The sequence below is a fragment of the Astatotilapia calliptera genome, chromosome 12, assembly GCF_964374335.1.
Source record: "Astatotilapia calliptera chromosome 12, fAstCal68.1, whole genome shotgun sequence".
Classification (NCBI taxonomy): Eukaryota; Metazoa; Chordata; class Actinopteri; order Cichliformes; family Cichlidae; genus Astatotilapia; species Astatotilapia calliptera.
The window spans coordinates 30,476,216-30,496,419 of NC_137433.1; the positions used below are offsets into that span (position 1 = coordinate 30,476,216).

At 38.3% G+C, this 20,204-nt stretch overlaps 1 protein-coding gene across 1 annotated transcript in view; it reads left to right on the forward strand.

The window, feature by feature from the left end:
- The window catches only part of LOC113033269 (transmembrane protein 132C), a 305,934-nt gene that overhangs the window by 130,672 nt on the left and 155,058 nt on the right, over nucleotides 1-20,204 (forward strand). Inside the window, exon 4 of the mRNA XM_026186903.2 lies at nucleotides 17,390-17,530. Within this exon, the coding sequence (XP_026042688.2) occupies nucleotides 17,390-17,530 (141 nt within the window). The remainder of the gene's footprint in view (nucleotides 1-17,389; nucleotides 17,531-20,204) is intronic.

The window sequence follows — 20,204 nt, forward strand, 5'->3', positions numbered from 1 at the left end:
GGAACCATCATGGAAGGACAGGCCCCTGCACGGTATGTACCACCGGCAGATAGAGGAGGTGGCTGATATCCAGAAATCCTACCAGTGGCTGGACAAAGCTGGACTGAAAGACAGCACAGAGGCACTAATCATGGCAGCACAAGAACAAGCTCTGAGTACAAGATCCATAGAGGCTGGGGTCTATCACACCAGGCAAGACCCCAGGTGCAGGCTGTGTAAAGATGCCCCAGAAACAATCCAGCACATAACAGCAGGGTGCAAGATGCTAGCAGGCAAGGCATACATGGAACGCCATAACCAAGTGGCCGGCATAGTGTACAGGAACATCTGTGCCGAGTATAACCTAGAAGTCCCGAGGTCAAAATGGGAGATGCCCCCAAGGGTGGTGGAGAATGACCGAGCTAAGATCCTGTGGGACTTCCAGATACAGACGGACAAAATGGTGGTGGCTAACCAACCGGACATAGTGGTGGTAGACAAACAGAAGAAGACGGCCGTAGTGATCGATGTAGCGGTTCCGAATGACAGCAACATCAGGAAGAAGGAACACGAGAAGCTGGAGAAATACCAAGGGCTCAGAGAAGAGCTCGAGAGGATGTGGAGGGTGAAGGTAACGGTGGTCCCCGTGGTAATCGGAGCACTAGGTGCGGTGACTCCCAAGCTAGGCGAGTGGCTCCAGCAGATCCCGGGAACAACATCGGAGATCTCTGTCCAGAAGAGCGCAGTCCTGGGAACAGCTAAGATACTGCGCAGGACCCTCAAGCTCCCAGGCCTCTGGTAGAGGACCCGAGCTTGAAGGATAAACCGCCCGCAGGGGCGTGCTGGGTGTTTTTTATATATATATATATATATGTATATATATATATATATATATATATATATATATATATGTATGTATATATATATGTATGTATATATATATGTATGTATATATATATGTATGTATATATATATGTATATATATATATGTATGTATATATATGTGTATATATATATGTATGTATATATATATGTATATATATATGTATATATATGTGTGTATATATATGTGTATATATAGTTTCATGGAATTTCTCTTTCAGTCTCCCTTTTCTAGAAGTTCATTCTTCTCTCTTCCTTCCACACACTTAGATTTTACACAGACACGCACACACCTGTTGTATTTGTAGTAAATAAATAAAATAAATTTTTAAAAAGGCCTGTTTGCTGCTGCATACCAAGCAGTATTGTGTATAAATGGGCATGTGACTCCACATAGCAGAATTAGTGGAGCATGTAAGAAAATAAAGGATTTGAAGGATTTAAAGTGCACCCCTGTGCTGAGTATTTTTTAATTTCGCTGATGGCAATTGGAACCCTTAGGTGTTGCTTCTCTATCACAGCAGGTGACTCTTTTAACCTTTTGGCTTTGTTTAGCATTGGAACAACATTAAGCACATTGAAATTTGCATAACAGGGCTCATTTTTCACTTTCTCTTGTGTCTTGTGTTTTTGTGAAAATAGAAATTCCCAAAGTATTACATGATGATTGATTGTAGGCACTATTAAAATAGTTTTACTTATTCTATAGTCTGCTGAGAGGCACATAGAGTTTTGATCAGTCACTTTAACATTATTCAGTGCAGAAACTGTCCTTTCAACTGTTCTTCCACCTTAATTAGGAAAATCATAGTGTAGCAGCAGTAAAGGGCAAAATTTCAGCCTATAGTTTTACTGCATACTTGCCAAGCAATTGCAGCAGTTTAGCTACATCAAAGAGATTTATGTTTATGTTTATTTTCCATCATATTGATTGAACGGAAGTAAAAGTGACACATTTCCTCCTTGGGGAAGAATATTCTACTGATTATTTTAAAAAGTAAAAAGAATTCAAACACATTCTCCTTTTCCAAGCATTCAGATACCTTATTATTTGCTGTGCTGGTTGTGGAGAAGGCAAAGATCTCATTTCCAGAGTACTTTGTTTGTAATTATTATTGGATGAAGAAAGTTTCAAGTTGATTGTCTAAAGCAAAAATCTTTAAATTTTGATTGTTATTAATCTGGATTATTTTCTGTCAGTTTTAAGGTTTGACATATCAGGACATAAAAAAAATGATATAGTCTTTACTAGAGATGGACCGATCCGATATTACTTATCGGTATCTGTCCGATACTGACCTAAATTACTGGATCAGATATCGGAGAGAAATAAAAAATGTAATCTGATGCACTAACTATCACAAAAGCACCTCACAAAATTTGCGACATGGCGCAACCCAGCTCATGACCTTAGCCAGAGCAGTATGTGTCACATGATAGAGCGGCTGTGGCGTTTAAATGCACTTTGCACCAGAAAGAAGAAACCAGCGGCTAAAGAACAGCAACATGTTTAAGCTTGATAAGCTGTTGTTAGAATTTATTTAATTAATATTACTTTGTACACCAGGATCCTTTTCTACGTAGCTGACAGCTGGTAACTGTGCAGGGGTGGATCTAGCAACGTTTTGCCAGGGGGCCAGGTTAGGGCATTAACAGGGAAAATTCTATTGAAGAAAAATGTTGAATCTTTTTAATTATTGTAGAAAAATAATTGATTTCTGTCCATTTGTTTTACACATGCATTAAATTAAAGTTGATTATGTCGCTTAAGCATCATGAGGCGAGGGGTGGGGGGGGTGGTTCCATTTTTTTTTCTGCTGGGAGCTGGCAGCCCCATTAGTTAGGTTGCTTAATATTTCCGCTAAGTACTCTTCAAAATACCAGAATAGGGAGGATGCTGTAGGTTTATGTTTATTAGATTGATCAGTTTTGCTGAACTATGAAATATTTTGGATGCAGTGTATTTTTTGCATAAAGGTATAACAGAATAGCTTAAGTGTTTTGTTTTTTAAGACGTGAGTATTAACTTATACAAAATGCAGCAATTTAAAAAAACAACAACAGTTTTATTGATTATAAAATACACTATAATCAGATTCATATTTCGAACATAAAAAAAGTGGTATCGTGCCATCTCTAGTCCTTACCGGGGCTTAACTAAAAGCCAGTCTGCTATACTGTAGACGTGTTGGTGTGGTTGGGATGACTATGTGTGTGTGCGGAGAAGTGTGTGTAAAAGTGTCCTGACAGCGCACAGATCAAGTGAGACCAATATCCACTTCACCTGTTTATGTCGAGCTGTGTGTGAATGAGTGGGTGTGTGAGCAATCTGCCTGACAGCATTCTCCTCCTCGGACAACAAACTGTTATGACATGTAGCATTGTTTCATTCACTCCCAGAAACACACTTCAGACTCCAGTTGCCCTTGTATCATTGAGTCTCTCCTTCCAGCTTTGTTTGTTGAGCTAACCTGTTGTTTGCTGATTTTGTTGGCATGTTTGTTTGTTTGTTTTTCCCCCTGCCAAATTATACCTTTGCTACCACTGGTATAGCCTATTGACACATGGGATTTTCTTTTTTGGCTGAGAAAATGCCTGTGTTTGCGGATGTTCAAATGTGTCTGTGCTTATTATTGTATAATATTTCCTTTGTTTGAAATGTTTTACATTTCAATTTAAATTCATCAGCAGTAGAATAAAAGCATGTAGGCATCCAGCTCATTGCTCCCTGCAAATACTGCTTCATACAAAAGTTGAAGACTGATGAGTAAATATCTCTCTATAGCCTACAGATGGATGCTGGAATGCTCGGAGAGGTTGAAACAGCAGGTGGCGTCTAGAGCTGGAGATCTCTGCAATCCTTCTTGTCAAGGTTTTCAGCCGTTACTTGTGTTCCTTATATTTGCTTTGCTCTCCCATTGAATGACCCCTTGCCTTCATACCTTGGTGAATGACCTGCCATGTGTGACCTTGTAAGAACCTTTACTTGGAGGTCATTATATCTTGTTCTGGAGTAGTGGGTGACCATCCAATTTACTGGTTATGTCCAGCCAGCTGCAAACTAGTGCTTTTCTCTATGATGTCTTCAAAACTTCCCCAGCCATGTAAGAAAGAACCAACTACACATGGGTAGGGTGTTTTTTGTTTTTGTTTGTTTTGTTTTTATACCTCAGCAGCTGCCTGTCTGCTTTTCCTTTTACAAAATATAAATCTAAACTGTCCCCAAGTACTGGAAAATAAACAAGAAAGTAAAAACAGCAAATCATATTAATTATGGAACAAAAACCCTTCCTGCTGATCAGATTTAATATATTGCTGAAAGTCCTTCCTCAGCCTTTCAGTCTGTGCCTGCTAGTGATCTGTGGTTGAGTAGCTGGTAGCTACATTGCTAATCTGGGATGGCAGCCCAGAGGACTATCTTGAACCTACTACAGAAGCCAGCTACCCACCACTATTGTCTGTGCCTTTGTTTACAGAAAAATATGTCGTTCTAATCCCATGTGTGGTGGGAAGTGGAGTGGGCGGTTTGATTCCATGTGTGAGGGTTTTTATTTGAAAGAAATCCAGTATCCAAACATCAAGCTCTGCAGATTACATTACCGATGTCCTCTACAAAAATGTGTACGAAAGAAGCAGTTGTTAAAGTCCCACGCATTGCTGCATATATACTGGACTGCTGCTGCACTTGGCTTCATCCACCAAGAAAAGACTGTAACAATGAAGAAATGGTCACTAAGAAATTGGTGTTTGTTTAGTGTTACAATCAATGCTCTGTTAATCAGTTAGAGCTTTACAATAAAACTCCAAAATGGTTGTTTTATAGCAATCAATATACTTGACATTTTCCTGTTTATCGATCATTGCTTAAACTTGCTGATACATTGCAGGATAGTTGTACGGTGCAGCTGTGATTCCAATAATGGTAATGTATGCATGGATACGGGAGTTGAGTCTTATACTAAACAGAGGTGTAAAAAAAATCACCAGGCCCTTTGCAATACATACACTATTTACAGTTTATCATTCACGAACATCTTTGTGAATAATTTAGTGGGTACCAAATCTTTATTAGGCTTCATAATTTTTTGCTGCAGCTGTGCATAGACGAGCATTTGTTTATTTATTTTTTATCTCTGCAGTGGTCCTTTGCACTGAGCTTAGATTTGATACTTTTTTTTTTTAATTTAGTGAATCCAATGAAGCCCCCCCACAAAGCAAACAGAAAATGATTAAATTACAATTTCTCAGTTGAAACCTTGTTTGGATGGATGGATGGATGGATGGAGTGAGTCCTCCACCAGAAGCCTGGGAGCCTGAGGGTCTTGCACAGTATCTTTGCTCATCCTAGGACTGTGCTCTTCTGGAAAAAGATTTTAGAAGTCATGCCTGGGATCTGCTGGAGCCAATTGCGTAGTTTGGGGTCTAAGTGCTAGTGCTCCCATTACCGTGACAACCACTCTTGCCTCCACCCTTCTCTACCTTTTTTCTCAGCCCTTGGTACTTATCAACCTTTTATGTGTTCCTTCTTATTCATGTTGCTATAACTAGCTACATCCATTACTACATCCTTTTTCCTCTGCTTGTCCACCACTACTATCCTGTTGGTTAGCCCTCACCACTTGGTCTTTCTGGATCTGTAAGTCCTACAGGGTCTTAGCTTGGTCATTGTCAACCACCCTAGGGGGTGTATTTCATTTTGACCTTGGGACTTCCAGGCCACATTTGGCATTCCAGTATACTACCTTCTGCCAGATACTCTTCCAGTATTGCTTCATCTCCACACTAGGTGGGACTGTTCTCTTATGGTTTCCCTGCCACCGAGAATGCATCTTGGATGGTTCAGTGGAGAACATCTGGGTGATTCTGCTGGCTTCTGTCTGTCTGGTATAGCTCTTCAAGCAGTCAGAAACTGACAAGGAAAGATTCACAGCATTGGCTAAGGTCTCGGATACAGCAGCTGGTTGTATTTCTTATCCCTTTCTTCATCACACCACCTGGTGGGGCTGGTTGTGGCTGTTCAGCAAGCATTACCCTCAATTGAGAAGGAGAATAAAGGGAAGGGAACTGCAGAAAGTTGTAATGTGTGACTTCCTTATCTGCAATTCTGGCAAATCAGCTGATCTCAGTGACATCCCCCATTTTGTTCTAAAAATCCAAACATTCATGATGTGCTGTTTAAGCTGATTAAGCTTGCAGACATTTGCACCTTTGCCGAATTACCTAGGTACATAACATCTCCCCTTTTTCATGCTCTGTTTAACTTACTCAGTGTCAGATCCTTTGAGATACTTTGCCAGTTCTGCACAGAATTTTTTAGTGTTTTCCTTGTGTCTGTTTTTTATTTTTATTTTTTTATTTATATAGATGGAGTGGTGCTGCATACGTGTTATTTAAATTAGGTGCCACTATTTTACTATACAGCAGTGAATTCTAAAAATTTATTAGACAAAGAACCTATTTTTGGACTTCTGCTTCTTTATGCCACAACAGTGTATTTTAAATCAAGCAGTCAATATGGAATTGAACTGTAATTTTAAAAGCATGATATTTTTGCAAATTTTACAAATAAAAAAAAACAAACATTAAAGCTGATAGATGCCTTGATTGGCATTATTCAGTGCCTATAAACTATGAAACGTGAATATTATGAATTTGCGACTTCTGAAGTTATGGTTTGTCATGATTTATGCCTGAATTAGACTTGAGTGGAAAATTTACATCATAACTTACAATGTAACTGGAAGACCCTCTTAACCCTATGTCGTACGCTTCCACATAACCTGACATGCACCTCCTGAAAAATGTAACTACATGACCGAAATACATGGAAAGTTGTGGGTTAAAAGGGGTTTCCAGTTATGTCGTAAGTTATGATGCAGCTGCAGAAGCCTAAATCAGGCATCAGCAGCAACGGCCACATTGTTCAACAGTCCTGAAACATAGGGCCATATTGGGTTCCTGTAGAAAAGAATGATAGTGGCTTCTTTAGATAAAGCAAATATTAAAAATAATCATAAAAAAATATCATTCAGTAGCAACACCAGGGATGAAAAATCAAAGAATAAAAAGACAACAACGGCAGCAACAGCACATGAAAGAATAAGTAAGTAAAAGGCAAGACAAAGTGAAAGATTCTCAATAGCATGATAAAACAGATGTTCCACCAAATGACACATTGGACCTGTGACCAACATAACAGGGCTCTTTTACATCAAGCTTTGAATTTCTTAACACATGTTTAGTATAAACGACTTGCAGTCTCTCCATCTGTCTCACCATGTCTTAAAAAATTACCCCCATCTGTTTATTCTAAAGTATAAAACACTTGAATACCAATCTGTCCATCTAACTTAAACAATAAAAAAACTACATTCAAGGTCTTAAACACCTAAAATGTTCAAAACTGAACTATGAATTTAATATTTAAAAAGATTTTTAAAAAATAATTGAAAAATGTGTACATAATTGTCAATTTTACAATAATCTCATGACCTAAGAATTATGTATAAGCTCGTAACTTGTGCTCAAAAATAAATAAATTAATAAACAATTCTCTCAGGATTCCAATTCCTTGACAGCTTGTCACACTTAAAAAAAAAAGTAACCGCTTCATTTTAGTGTTGGGATCACAACAACAGATTGTTTTCCTTCTGCCTCTCAAAAAGCAGGAAAAGCAGCAAACAAGATTTTAATGATTTGACAGTTGACTCATTTAAATGCCACTCATGTCCATTGAAGGCATCTTTTACAGAATGTGTTGAAGAATATGCAGTTGGTGGGTTGAATTTTGTTTAACATCTGTCTTCTCTTGTTTTTCTGCCATTTTAGTTACCATTGGCAGCGATATTTCTTTAATTTTTCACTGAATGTACCATTTCACACTTTAGGCAATCTTGGCAAACCTTTGTGCAATGAATAATATTTTCCATTCCCACGTCTTGAAAAGCACAGGTTTTAGGTTTGAGCAGTTGTTTGAGCACATTTGAATAATATAAATTTACTACTAGCCTTCCACCCAAACATAAAATTCTTAAGAAAGTTTTGCTATGTATTCATTCACCAGGTTTACAGAGCAATGATGTAATTTCAGACTTGAAATAAAATGTGCTGTACTGGTTTACTTACTCAAAAGCTTCAGTTTATATATAAGATGAGGGCATTAAAATGCACTTTTACAGTGCTTCTTTCTAATGTCTTTTTGCTGTTCTAACAAGTTCAGACCCAACAAACACCATTTGCTTTTACTCGTGTCTCTTGGACACATCTGCTAAACATGCAGCAAGTTTGTTTTGACACATAGCATATGGCTTTTGTTTTGAGAAGAATTCCTTTTGGGTTCACATTTACATTTGTAGCACTTAACTGACACTTTCATCTGGCAACTATTGAATAAGCATCATTTGCTTACAATAATTATTGCGTGCTAAGCACATTGATATAGATCACTGTAAATGGTAGTATGAAGCCCCTTTCATGTGCTCTTAACTTTCCACAGCATTTGAATGTGTCTTCACTTCACTCTGGTCAAATCTTTCAAAGGTTAGAATAACAATATTACAACGGTTAGATCTCCATGATAATGCAACATGTGAAAACTGCATTTAGTCACATTAATTGACAAATATAAACAAGATCATGATACCCTGACATAAGAAAGACACAACCAAGAACGCATTTCAGCCATCAGCAGACTTTCTAGGAACTGAACAGTCTTTTGGTCAACTTAAAGAATTTAAAGAGTAGCTCTCTGCATCTAAGAGCAGTGGGAATGTGAAAGCATGGTGTGAAAGGAGATAAAAGCTCAGAAAATCTTCTTTTGAGCCATACGTCTCTTGTTATTCCACTATGTCTGTAATAAAGAAGGAACTTCAAACAAGAACGTGACAGTAACATGAGCTGACTGTGGTTCTGGCTCTCAAGCTAGCCTGCACGAAGGCATTATAGGTCACTTGGTGTAGAGTCCAGGCTCACATATACAGCAAATACCACTCATACAGTGACTCACTCCTGTACAGTTTCCTGTACATTTCACTCTGTTGGCATCTTAAACAGCTCGGGCTAAATCATCCTGAAGATCATCTATAAGATAAATTTAGTTAACAGGAGGGTGTGTAGCAACAACGATCAATGCCTCGCAGGCTTTCACTTTCTCCTAATGCTTTAGACCTTGGTAAAATTGAAATTTTCTGGTGAACAATGGATGTTCCTTGTATGTTCAGCACACTTTGAGACACTAGAGGAAAAACAACTTGGCCTTTTTGTTCTTTGTCTTTGTATATATATACACAGCCTTTTAAAGGAATCTATTTTTTCAGCTAAGAAATTGTTACTTGCGTCATGACAGCAGGAATAAATTATGCCTTTAACCAGATTTAGATAGTAGCTACTTTTCAGTGCAGTTTCTGAGCAGTTATGCACCATAGTGATAACCACAGTGACTAACATCGTCTAAAAGTTCATCTTTTTGCCAGATTAACCCTCTCAGGCTCAAATTAAGTTTTTTGTTGCTAATGCACAACCAAGTCCTGCAGTGGTACTTCTGAGTAAAAAAACCTCGTAAAATATGTATGTGGGGTAATCAGGTTGTTAGTTTTTAACTGTTGCAAATCGGCAACGTCTGCCTTGAGAGGGTTAAGTGTCAGTTTAATGAACTTAAAAATATTACTTCTAATCTGTTGAAAAATCAATGATTAACAACTGGTAAAAAGTAAAAGTAAAGTAAAAAACTGAACAGAAATGTAAATTTAAATAACATCAGCGGAACACATAAACCTTGAGGTCTTAAAATCTTCTTTTCTCTCCTAAAACATTTACTAACATGTCCAAATCACTTTTAATCCTGGGTAGACTTACTAAGCCCTTTGAGTAACTTTCATCCTGAGGAGAGCTGTCATTTTATAGCCTTTTAAAGCCTCTGAGCTTTAAACACATGGAATTTCCAAGTAATATAGTCTAATTTTATCAAAGGAAGATACCTAGAGTCAATACACAGAGGAATTTACACTGCTTACATTGTTCCAAGGACAAGCTGTTTATATATAGTTCATTTAATGAACCTGGCTAACTGACTAATATTAAGGCATTGCTTGTAACTTCTGATTGAGAAAAGCCTAAAACCCAAAAGCAAGACAAAAGAAATGCGTAGGTTACTGGTATCTTCCTGGCACGAAGATGTAAGAAAGTGGTCATGCTAAAAGCAAGGCCCAGGTTATGAGCTAAAGTATTACCAATAAAACAGATATTAAGAGAAAGCTGGAAAGGTTTGGATGAATCAGTTGATTGAACTGGATGGATTGTGAACAGTTGTACACAGTGTTATTCTTCTGAAAACATCATGGTGACCTTTCAGAACCTCAGCACCCGTAATTCTGAAATCTCATGTGAACACCGAAATGTTTACAAAAAAAGGTGTGGATCGAAGAGTCAGACTCCTGAAAAGTGTATACCTGCATCTGAGATCTCGAGTGTGGTGTGAATTTGTAGCAGCTATCATACTTGGCTGGTGTTTCTCTCCCTTTCCGTCTTCTACCCCCCATTCGCCCAGCCTTGTTGTTGCCTCTGTGTCACACTTCTGTCTCTAGTTCCTTTCTTCTGTCTCTTTCTTTCTCTCCGAATCTTTTTATCTCTTTGGTAACTGTAAATATGCTCTCCTATAATCAGATCAAACACCGGACTTATGCCTTCATGACACTGTGGGGCAGATGTCCTAAACAGGGCAAAACAGCGTGTGAGTGCAACCCCCAAATAGCGCTGATATTTGGGGGTTGATTTACAAAAATTGTGCTTTTTTATAAATAAGTGCAGTCAGTTCATTTCAATATGACATGCCCAATCTGCCAAGAACCATGCAAGTTGATATTCAGCTAAGAGTAACTTACTAACACTACAGGCACAGCTCATTACTTGCTGTGAGAAAAGCATATAATTATAGGTCCATGTTCATGTCCATGTGTACATTAAATGTACGCCTACAGTGGCGGTCTGGCAGAGAGAGTTGTTATGATCAAACAGGCTTCAGTAATTACCAGACGCCAATGTAGGACTGTAAGCTGTACAAAAATATTTTTACATTGTGTTCATGTATTAAGACAACATCTCTTTAAGAGATAAACCAGAACCGGAAATACCCGACTGATAAAAGTTTATTTCTATACTCTGCGACTGGTGGTGTGACCACAATTTTTCTATGCTAGATTTGTTTAGTTTTAAAAAATGGATCTGGAGATTTGATGTGAGAGTCTTCTGTGCATCTGTGATCGATATCTCAGCTATTGTCAAAGTGCATAGCTGAATTTGTGTAGCTCCACTACTAAAAACAGTCATGAGACACAGCTCACGAGATCGCAGTGTGTGCGCTGTCCATGGTTCTGAAATCTTTTTTTTTTTTTGTGAAAAATGTAGGTTTAAAGTTTATTAACATAAATGCATTGATCAGAAGAAAAACAAATATTACCTTCAGACTTTCAAACCAAATCAAACAGAAAAAGCGACTTTTTCTCTCAAGCACAGACTTACTGTGCTTGAGGTCCAAGGCCTGATTATTTTTAGAATTGGTTCAACATCATTATCCATCTATTCTCTCTGTTCTTCAGCTATTTCACTTTGAACCCCATTGTGAAATTCCTGCCACAGAAGTGTCAGTATGTTGTGTTGCTCCTTTTGACTGGTGGTTCCAGGTCATTTATGGAGCAAATTTACATTTAGGTGGCTTAGAAATTTGTATGTTTTCATCAGATCTTCATCTGGCTTTTCAAACACATTTTTCAACACAAGTTGAACAATGTTTCATTCTTTTAGGATGTGCTCTTAAATCTCTGCAATGCAACCATAATTCCACTATATGAAGTACTTAAAATAATACATGCTTTTTTCAGCATTAGACATATCAGTCCAATAAATTGCATGTTCCAGTTGTTAGTCAGTGTGTTTGTGTACAACATTTAACTATTCTTCCCCCTGTATTTTGTACTTGAGAAAGGAACTCCCAAAAACGCATATGGAAGACGGTTGGTCACAAAAATTGACAAATGAATTCTCTCCTCTTAATCACAGTCGTGTCGCTGTGGTCTCTTTGTAAATAATAACAGTACATTTTTTATGGCAAAAACCACTTAACCCTGGTAAATCTGGCTTTATATCTGCGCTGATGGCACTACTAAGAAGGTATGGTGGTTTCAGAGACAACTTTGCATCCCTATTTCCTGGCGAAGGCTTTAACATTTAACAATTAAATAGACGACTTTTTTTTTCTTCGTCAGTCTGAAAATGGAACTGATGTTACAGGATTAAATTAGGTGTAAAGGGAAATAATTGGATTTAAGTGAGTCTCTTGTTTAACAGAGCAAATTGTTATCTTGTTCCTGCACCTATTGTTTGTTTTCCTGGGTCAGCATTCCTTTGAGGAAGGCATCTACACTTTCTCTTTAGACAACGTAGTCTTTGTTAGCGTTAGTGCATTTCTGCATTTCCATAGGTGAAGCCTACAGTTTCTTTGGTAAACTAAACAGTAAGTGTGGGTGAAATATGCATAAGGTTATGATTAAAATATAAGGTGGTTTAAAAAAAGGTTGTACTCAACAAAGTCAATCAAGTGTAATTATTTTGACTCGATTTGATGCTTCGGCCAGCTATATTCTCTTTCATATTCAATCCGGATTTTTTTTTTTTTAAGTCAAGTAGCAAATATGTAATAAAACCTGAGTTTGCTTAATATATTACAGGGAAGGCAGTCTGCATAAGTAAAGTAAACATACACCAAAAAAGGAAAAGGAGACATAATCACATTGACAGAAAGAAAAATTGCATTTGTGATGTTAAAAAAGCAGAGGGGAAATTTATTTATAGTGTAGGTTCTTGGCATTATTGGCATTGCCTTTTCTCTTTACTTACTCTTTATTTCTTAACTTAGAAAACTAATGTTGAGATGCCAATAAACAAAGCACTGCTCCAGATAAAAAGGAGAAAAAAATCTATTGTAATGCTCTGTGAGCTACCTGTGACCAAGGGGAGCACACTCTAATTCTTAATGAGTAAAACCTTTTTTTAATACAGTTAAAGGTAAGGTCAAGTTATGTGTGTAATTATGGGTTGGTGGGCTTTGTTCATTTCTAATGCAAAATGTGATACTGAATAATAATCTTGTTTCACGACAGAGCTGCATGAGGTACACAAAAAATATAAATAATCCTGATTAATAAAGAAGTAGGCGAATTAGACAAAGGGAAACAAATCGAAAGAGACAGCGCATTGAAGTTTTGCTTGTCTTCCTGCATTACACTGAAAAGTAGACCTACAGAGGAAGAGCATCACATAGAGACTTGTCAGTCTTGGCTGAAGCAGCTTAGGGACGCAGCCTTGTCCATCATCCTTCTTGCTGACAGACATGGACAAAGGCACATACGACCAAAGACCTGACAGATGCAGAACATAGTGTCTTTCTATCTCCTTACATATATGACAGTCTATGTTTTTTATGCATGTTCAGAATTTCCAATCAGGTGAGCAAAATCTTATATTTTTTCATGCATTTAATTTCAAGGGTAAACCGTCAATGCACAGTACTCTAGTTTCTTGATTGAAACCACATGCTGCTTTAAATTCACCATTTTCACTTTTTATTGAATCAATGCTGATTTTTGGCATGAGGACTTTAGAAACTTGACGATTAGCATTTTGATGACTATACAGAGATCGCAGACTGTATGGTGTGTGTAATAGTGTGTGGTTCAGTTAATGAACAAGTTATGAAAAAGGTATGTGAAAAACAATCCACTGGACTAATATTTCCACATAAAACCTACTTCTGAGTGGTGATTTTTGCCTCTCTCCCCTCTCCAATAATTTGAATGACCCTGTTGCACATGTAAACACACTGTTTCATGCCAAAGGTCATTTCATTAAGCTTCAAAGTATATTTTGTATGACAAAGATGTTCTTGGTAGCTGTCACGCAGGAGAATTCAATACATATTTCTGCATTTTAAAATGATAATACAAACAACAGAGTAGCGCATAACCAACTGCATCAGTCATCAGTAGGTGTGTTATTAAAGTAGATAACTAAAATTTATTGAGAAACTATAGGATTAAAAAATTGCAGCAGTTGTTAAAGTATTATTGTTTGTGTCAGAAATATAGATTTCTGACATAAGATCCATTTGTAATACTGGAAAATATAGAAATATGATAATAGACAGTTACACAGAGCATACGCAGAGTAACACTATTACTGCAACTAGGTGCCTTGTGATAAATACAAATTAAATAATCGCTCTCTTTCAACCACTTTAATATCCATCCACCCATGTTCTGCCCTTTGTCTGGGTCCAGATTGGAAGGGACTTCCCTATCTCCAGCCAACTCCTTCAGCTCGTCCAGGGGATCACTGATGCACTGCTAAGCCAGCCGAGAGATGTAATCTGCCCTGGGATGTCCTCTCGGTAGGACATGCTCAAAACTCCTCACCTAGGAGACATCCATGTCAAATGCCTAAACCACCTCAACTGGCTCCTCGCAGAGGAGCAGACATCAGGATGTCCGCCTTTATCAGTGACCCTATTTTATCTGGTACTACCCAGGGCTGAGGACCATTGGTGAGAGTTGGAATGCAGATTGAGCAGTACATTGAAGCCCTCTAGCATAGCTAATCCATGACCTCTCATATCAAGAAAATGGCACAGAGACATGAGAGTCATAAAAAAGGAAACACCACAATGGTGACATGGTTCTCACTCTGATCTGTACTTGAAACCAAAGTAATTTAAACACTCGAGCAAAAGGCTTTTTTTCTCCCTTTTGACATAACTGTTACACTGTTTGGTTGTTTATGTGTATGAATTGTAGGTACTGCAAGATTTTGCATGGTTTTATACTATGAATATGCAAATTATGTTTCTGTAGAGCGTTTAAGAAGGTGCTTTATTTGATATTATATCATGAGATCTGTTACATTACAATATGTTGAATTACAAGACGACTGAGGTTTGTGCTCTCACATGAGACTGTTATTTTATTTTATTGCATTGCATTCGCTTCACTATTTTAGCATTTTGTTTTATTTTATTGCCTGTGGAGTGGTGGGGAAATTTTGTTCTTAAATTCATTTTTTCACCTAAATGTTTTATTTATAATTTGTCTTTGCAAAACCTTGTCCTTTAAAAATCGCTCCAATGATTTTTGTTTTTCTCAGTGAATGTTCAAATGTACATTTCTACTCCCTCATATTCCATTCCTGTCATTCTGTCATTCACAGAATATCCTAACTCTTTCGCCAAACTTGCTTTGCTTTACATGCGTTTGCTGCCACTGTATGTGTAGTAACTTTACTTTGAAGTGGCTTGAACTGTGTGGTTGTTGAAGATGGGAGATGGCGAGAGAAAGAAGTGAGTGAGAAAGGGAGATAGAAGAGATTGAAGAAAGGAAAGGAGTGGAGACAGAACCAGAAAATGCAGAATGATGGCACAGTTTTTCCTCCCACATTCAGCTGCTGAATTATAAAATAGAAGTTTTCATTTTATACTGCACTACAGAAAACTCATAAATAAATATTCACTGTATTTTATTTGCATAGACAATGAACAAAGTACACTTCCTTTATTGCAAAATGCAACTTTTGCTCTTCCTTTCTCCTTCATGTTTCCTGATTGCAGCAAAATATAAAATGATGAGCGGGGAATGTTTTCACTTTTCAAAATACACCAAGAAAAAAAATACTTTAGAGTGAAAAAGAAAAAGTAGGTTTTCAGGTTGTTACAAGAGGTTCACAATTTTGTGCCAAACACAACCAAACACAAAAAAAACAGCTTGATTAGATTATTACTGACATACGCAGGTGTTTTTATACATACACACTCACAAGAATATCATGTACAGAGAGCTTATCAAGGGAAGGGTATGGCATGTTTGCAGACAGTTTTGGCAAGACATAAAGCAAGAGAAACACAAGAAAGTAATAATGAGAAAGAAATAAAAAGTGGAATTTTTTTGCCTCCTACTTCTGTGTTGAGGAAAACTTTTTTTTACTTCAGAGTGTGTCTTTGTCAGTGTTGTTTGTGTATGTGTGTTAATAAGAAGAGGTGTAAACACGAGAGTGTGCATGTGTATGCATGCTTATAAAGTGTATTAATAAACTGAGGGAGGGTCTCGTCAAGGTGATAAATAGAACAGAGCACACCGGGACAGATTAGAGAGAGAGTGTGAACAAAAAAAGAAAATAAAGAGATTAACTATAGGATGCCTTGAGAATGAAGGATTGAGGAGGGGCAGAGGGAGGGATGAAGCAATGTATACTGGGAAGGAAGGGAAAGAAATCACTGAGGAATGGATGAAAGGGTGAACAGAAGCTTTATAGGAGGAGGTGAAAAAAGAAATGAGACTGAGAGATGAAAGAGTGGACCTGGCTGGAAAAAAATAAAGGAACTGGGGAATGATGGTGATGAAGGAATAGAGATTAGAACATCTACAAGGGAACAATGGAGTAACAGGACGAGGATGGGGATGGCAGGTGATGAGGACATTATCTAGATCAGCGGTTTCCAACCTTTTTTGCGCCACGGACTGGTTTATGCCCGACAATATTTTCACGGACCGGCCTTTAAGGTGTCGCGGATAAATACAACAAAATAAAACTAATACCGGTACCGGGAAAAAGAAGATTTATTCATAACACACCTGAAAAGACCAAGGAAAACCGAGTAAACGATAAAAACGATAACAAAATAACGCTGAAAACCGATAAAAACCCTGAAAACTATACATTTCACACCTTAGCCTCAACTCTCGCGGCCCGGTACCAAACGACTCACGGACCGGTACCGGTCCGAGGCCCGGCGGTTGGGAACCGCTGATCTAGATTAAAGAGAAACCTGGATTTAAAAAAATATGCCAGTGCTATACTGAAAGAAGGTCAACATAAGGAAAACAAGACTGGAAGAAAAGAAAAGCGTTCGGATGAGTGGAGAAAGGTGACAAAAAAAGTGTCAGAAAGAGAAAGAAAAGTGGTGAAGCATACTGATGAGAGGAAACGGGAGTGAAGAAGGAAAATGGAAACAAAATTCCTAATCATGTCCCTGAATAATTACTAATTCATTGTAGCCTTTCTCATAAGCAGAACTGCATTCTCTGAATTAGCCATAATCTCCACCGCAAAACACATCTGATTCAGCCTGCTTGCAGCAATTATTCAGTAAAACTCTTAACTTTCTTAAGAGCCTTTGCTGTCACTCCTTTGTCTTCTCCCACCAAAACATACCGTGGGAGTCGGCACCATGCTGCGTGAATCAATTTTAAAAGGCGTTCTATACAAAGAGAGTATGGCACGCATCAGAGATTAAAGAAAATCAGTGAGAAAATCGGGGCAGGGAAATTCCAAGCGATGCAAATTGAATTTTTAAGCAAATTGTACCTTAACTGTCACTGTAACAACTCAGCTTTCTTTTCTCTTCGGTTTATGATGTGCTTGTGTGAACTTTAGATTAACCTTGCTTTCTCTTTTTTTCTTACTTTGTCTCGTTCTACATTCTTCTCTGCAGGGTGTGGTTCCAGTCAGGTATCAACTTCCTGGCTGTGAAACCCAGCAACCTTGTCGCATGGGAGATCAAACAGGAAATGGCACCGGGAAGCAGTTCGTTGGCAGTTATGTGCCAGAGAAAGGCCTCCTCCACAGCAGAGAGGTAGGAGTCAAACTCTCATATCTATTCTTTTTTAACTGCTACCTCTGCCATGCAGCAGCTATTTAACGTATCTCTTTTATAATGAGTAGTTGTGGGTGAGTAGCTGTTGGAAATGGTCTTTGATCTTTGTGCTTCAGGGCCATAAGAATGATAGTGCCATACATTTCTTAAAGCAGTCTTAGTTGTCTTTACAGTGACAGTAAAAGTGTCAGTTAATTTAAGAAAAGAAATTATTACAAGATCATTTTTTTGACAATAACAATAACCATAAATTGTGTACTCATACATTAGCTTTGAGTTTAAAAGGTATAGGTGGCTCTTTTAGATTCTTACTGTTTTTTTTATTGAACACAACAATCTGTAAGCCATCTTTGAATCAGAAATTTAAGAAATCAGAAATTAAACATAGATAAGATAAGATAAGATAACCTTTATTAGTCCCACACGTGGGAAATTTGTTTTGTCACAGCAGGAAGTGGACAGTGCAAAAGTCATGACGCAAAAATTAGAATACAATAAGAATAAATACAGTACACAGCTGTACAGAATAGAATAAAATAATATACTATATACAGTAGAATAAAATAGAATAAAAATATACAATAAGATAAAAATAGAATACGAATGCTATATACAACTGAGTAAAAATACAACGATGCCAGAAAGGATTATTGCACTTAGTGTTATTGCACATGTGTGGATGTGTGTGTTTGTTCAGTTAAAGTCTTTGTTGTGGAGTCTGACAGCAGTGGGGAGGAAAGACCTGCGAAATCTCTCCGTCCCACACCGTGGGTGCCGCAGTCTCCCACTGAAGGAGCTGCTCAGTGCTGTCACAGTCTGCTGCATGGGGTGGGAGACGTTGTCCAACAGGGATGACAGCTTAGCCGCCATTCTCCTGTCACTCACCACCAGTGTTGGTCAAGTTACTTGAAAAAAGTAATCAGTAACTAATTACTGATTACTCCCCCCAAAAAGTAATCCCGTTACTTTACTGATTACTTATTTTCAAAAGTAATTAATTACTTAGTTACTTAGTTACTTAGTTACTTAGTTACTTTTTAAAAACACGATTTACAACCTGAAGAGGTGATAAAGTGATAGATCTTTCAGCCCAATTCTACTTTTTCTACATAATCCATCATACAAAATGTAATCAAATGGAAAAGTCTCCTTTTTTTAACTTGTTTTATCAGTTTTAATCTTTTAACTTTATGCATCAAGCAAAACATTTAATTATATGCAACATTCTCTGACTTGAATAAATTAGTTTAACATTTAAACCTATTTTCTACACATTCCAGCACATAAAATAAAATATTTTTTGTGTTTTCACTCACTCTTTCAAACAGATGCAAGTAAAACACAGCAGAAAATAAATAAAGTCAAAGACTCAGCGGTCCTTTTGCTCTATTTTCACCTGTAAAGCAGGAGCAGGGTAGGCGGAGGGTTACCCTGGTGTAGGTGTGCTGCGGTCAGTTGAAGAATCCGCGCGAGTGTCTCTGTGAGTTTCCCATCACGTCGTAGCTACTCGGTGCTTGCTCGGAAGTTTAGGGGTTTTTTTCGCTGTAAAAAGAAGTTTTCTTCCCACGCACGATGGACGCTAATGTTTTTGTCACTTTTTATGGAATCAAACTCAAAGTAAGGTCAGTACTTCCACACTTTAAACGCTGCACGCTCATACTCTCTCCCGCACTCGATATATGATCCATTGTTGATCTGCACACAGCTGCTGTCACCAACGTCGCACTTGCTTACGTCACTGTCATGAGACATTCTCGCAAAAAAAATCACGGTTTTAGTAACGCAGTAACGCAGCGTTCCTACAGGAAAGTAACGGTAATCTAATTACCGATTTTGCAATAGTAATCCCTTACTTTACTCGTTACTTGAAAAAAGTAATCAGATTACAGTAACGCGTTACAAGTAACGCGTTACAAGTAACGCGTTACTGCCCATCTCTGCTCACCACCTCCACTGAGTCCAGAGGGCATCCTAGAACAGAGCTGGCCCTTCGGATCACCCTGTTCAGTCTCTTCCTGTCCCCAGCAGAGATGCTGCCGCCCCAGCAGACCACACCATAAAAGATAGCAGAAGCCACCACAGAGTCATAGAAGGTCTTCAGGAGTGGGCCCTCCACCCCAAACGACCTGAGTCTCCGCAGCAGGTACAACCTGCTCTGCCCTTTCCTGTAGAGGGCGTCTGAGTTATGAGTCCAGTCCAGTCTGTTGTTCAGATGAACACCAAGGTACCTGTAGCTGTCCACAGCCTCAATGTCCATACCCTGGATGTTCAGTGGTTGCAGTGGAGAATGCTTGTGCCTGCGGAAGTCTACCACCAGCTCCTTGGTTTTACTGGCGTTCATCTGGAGGTAGTTCAGCTGGCACCAGTCCACAAAGTCTTGGGTCAGACCTCTGTACTCCTTGTCGTCCCCATCAGTGATGAGGCCGACTATTGCAGAGTCATCAGAGAACTTCTGCAGGAAGCACTGGGTGGAATTGTGGGAGAAGTCTGCAGTGTAGATGGTGAAGAGGAACGGAGCCAGAACCGTTCCCTGTGGGGCCCCCGTACTGCAGACGACCCTGTCCGACACACAGCCCTGAGTCCTCACATAGTGTAATTGTGTTGCCAGTAAAGAAGTTTTGTCTTATTGCCTATGGACTTATTGGTGATATGT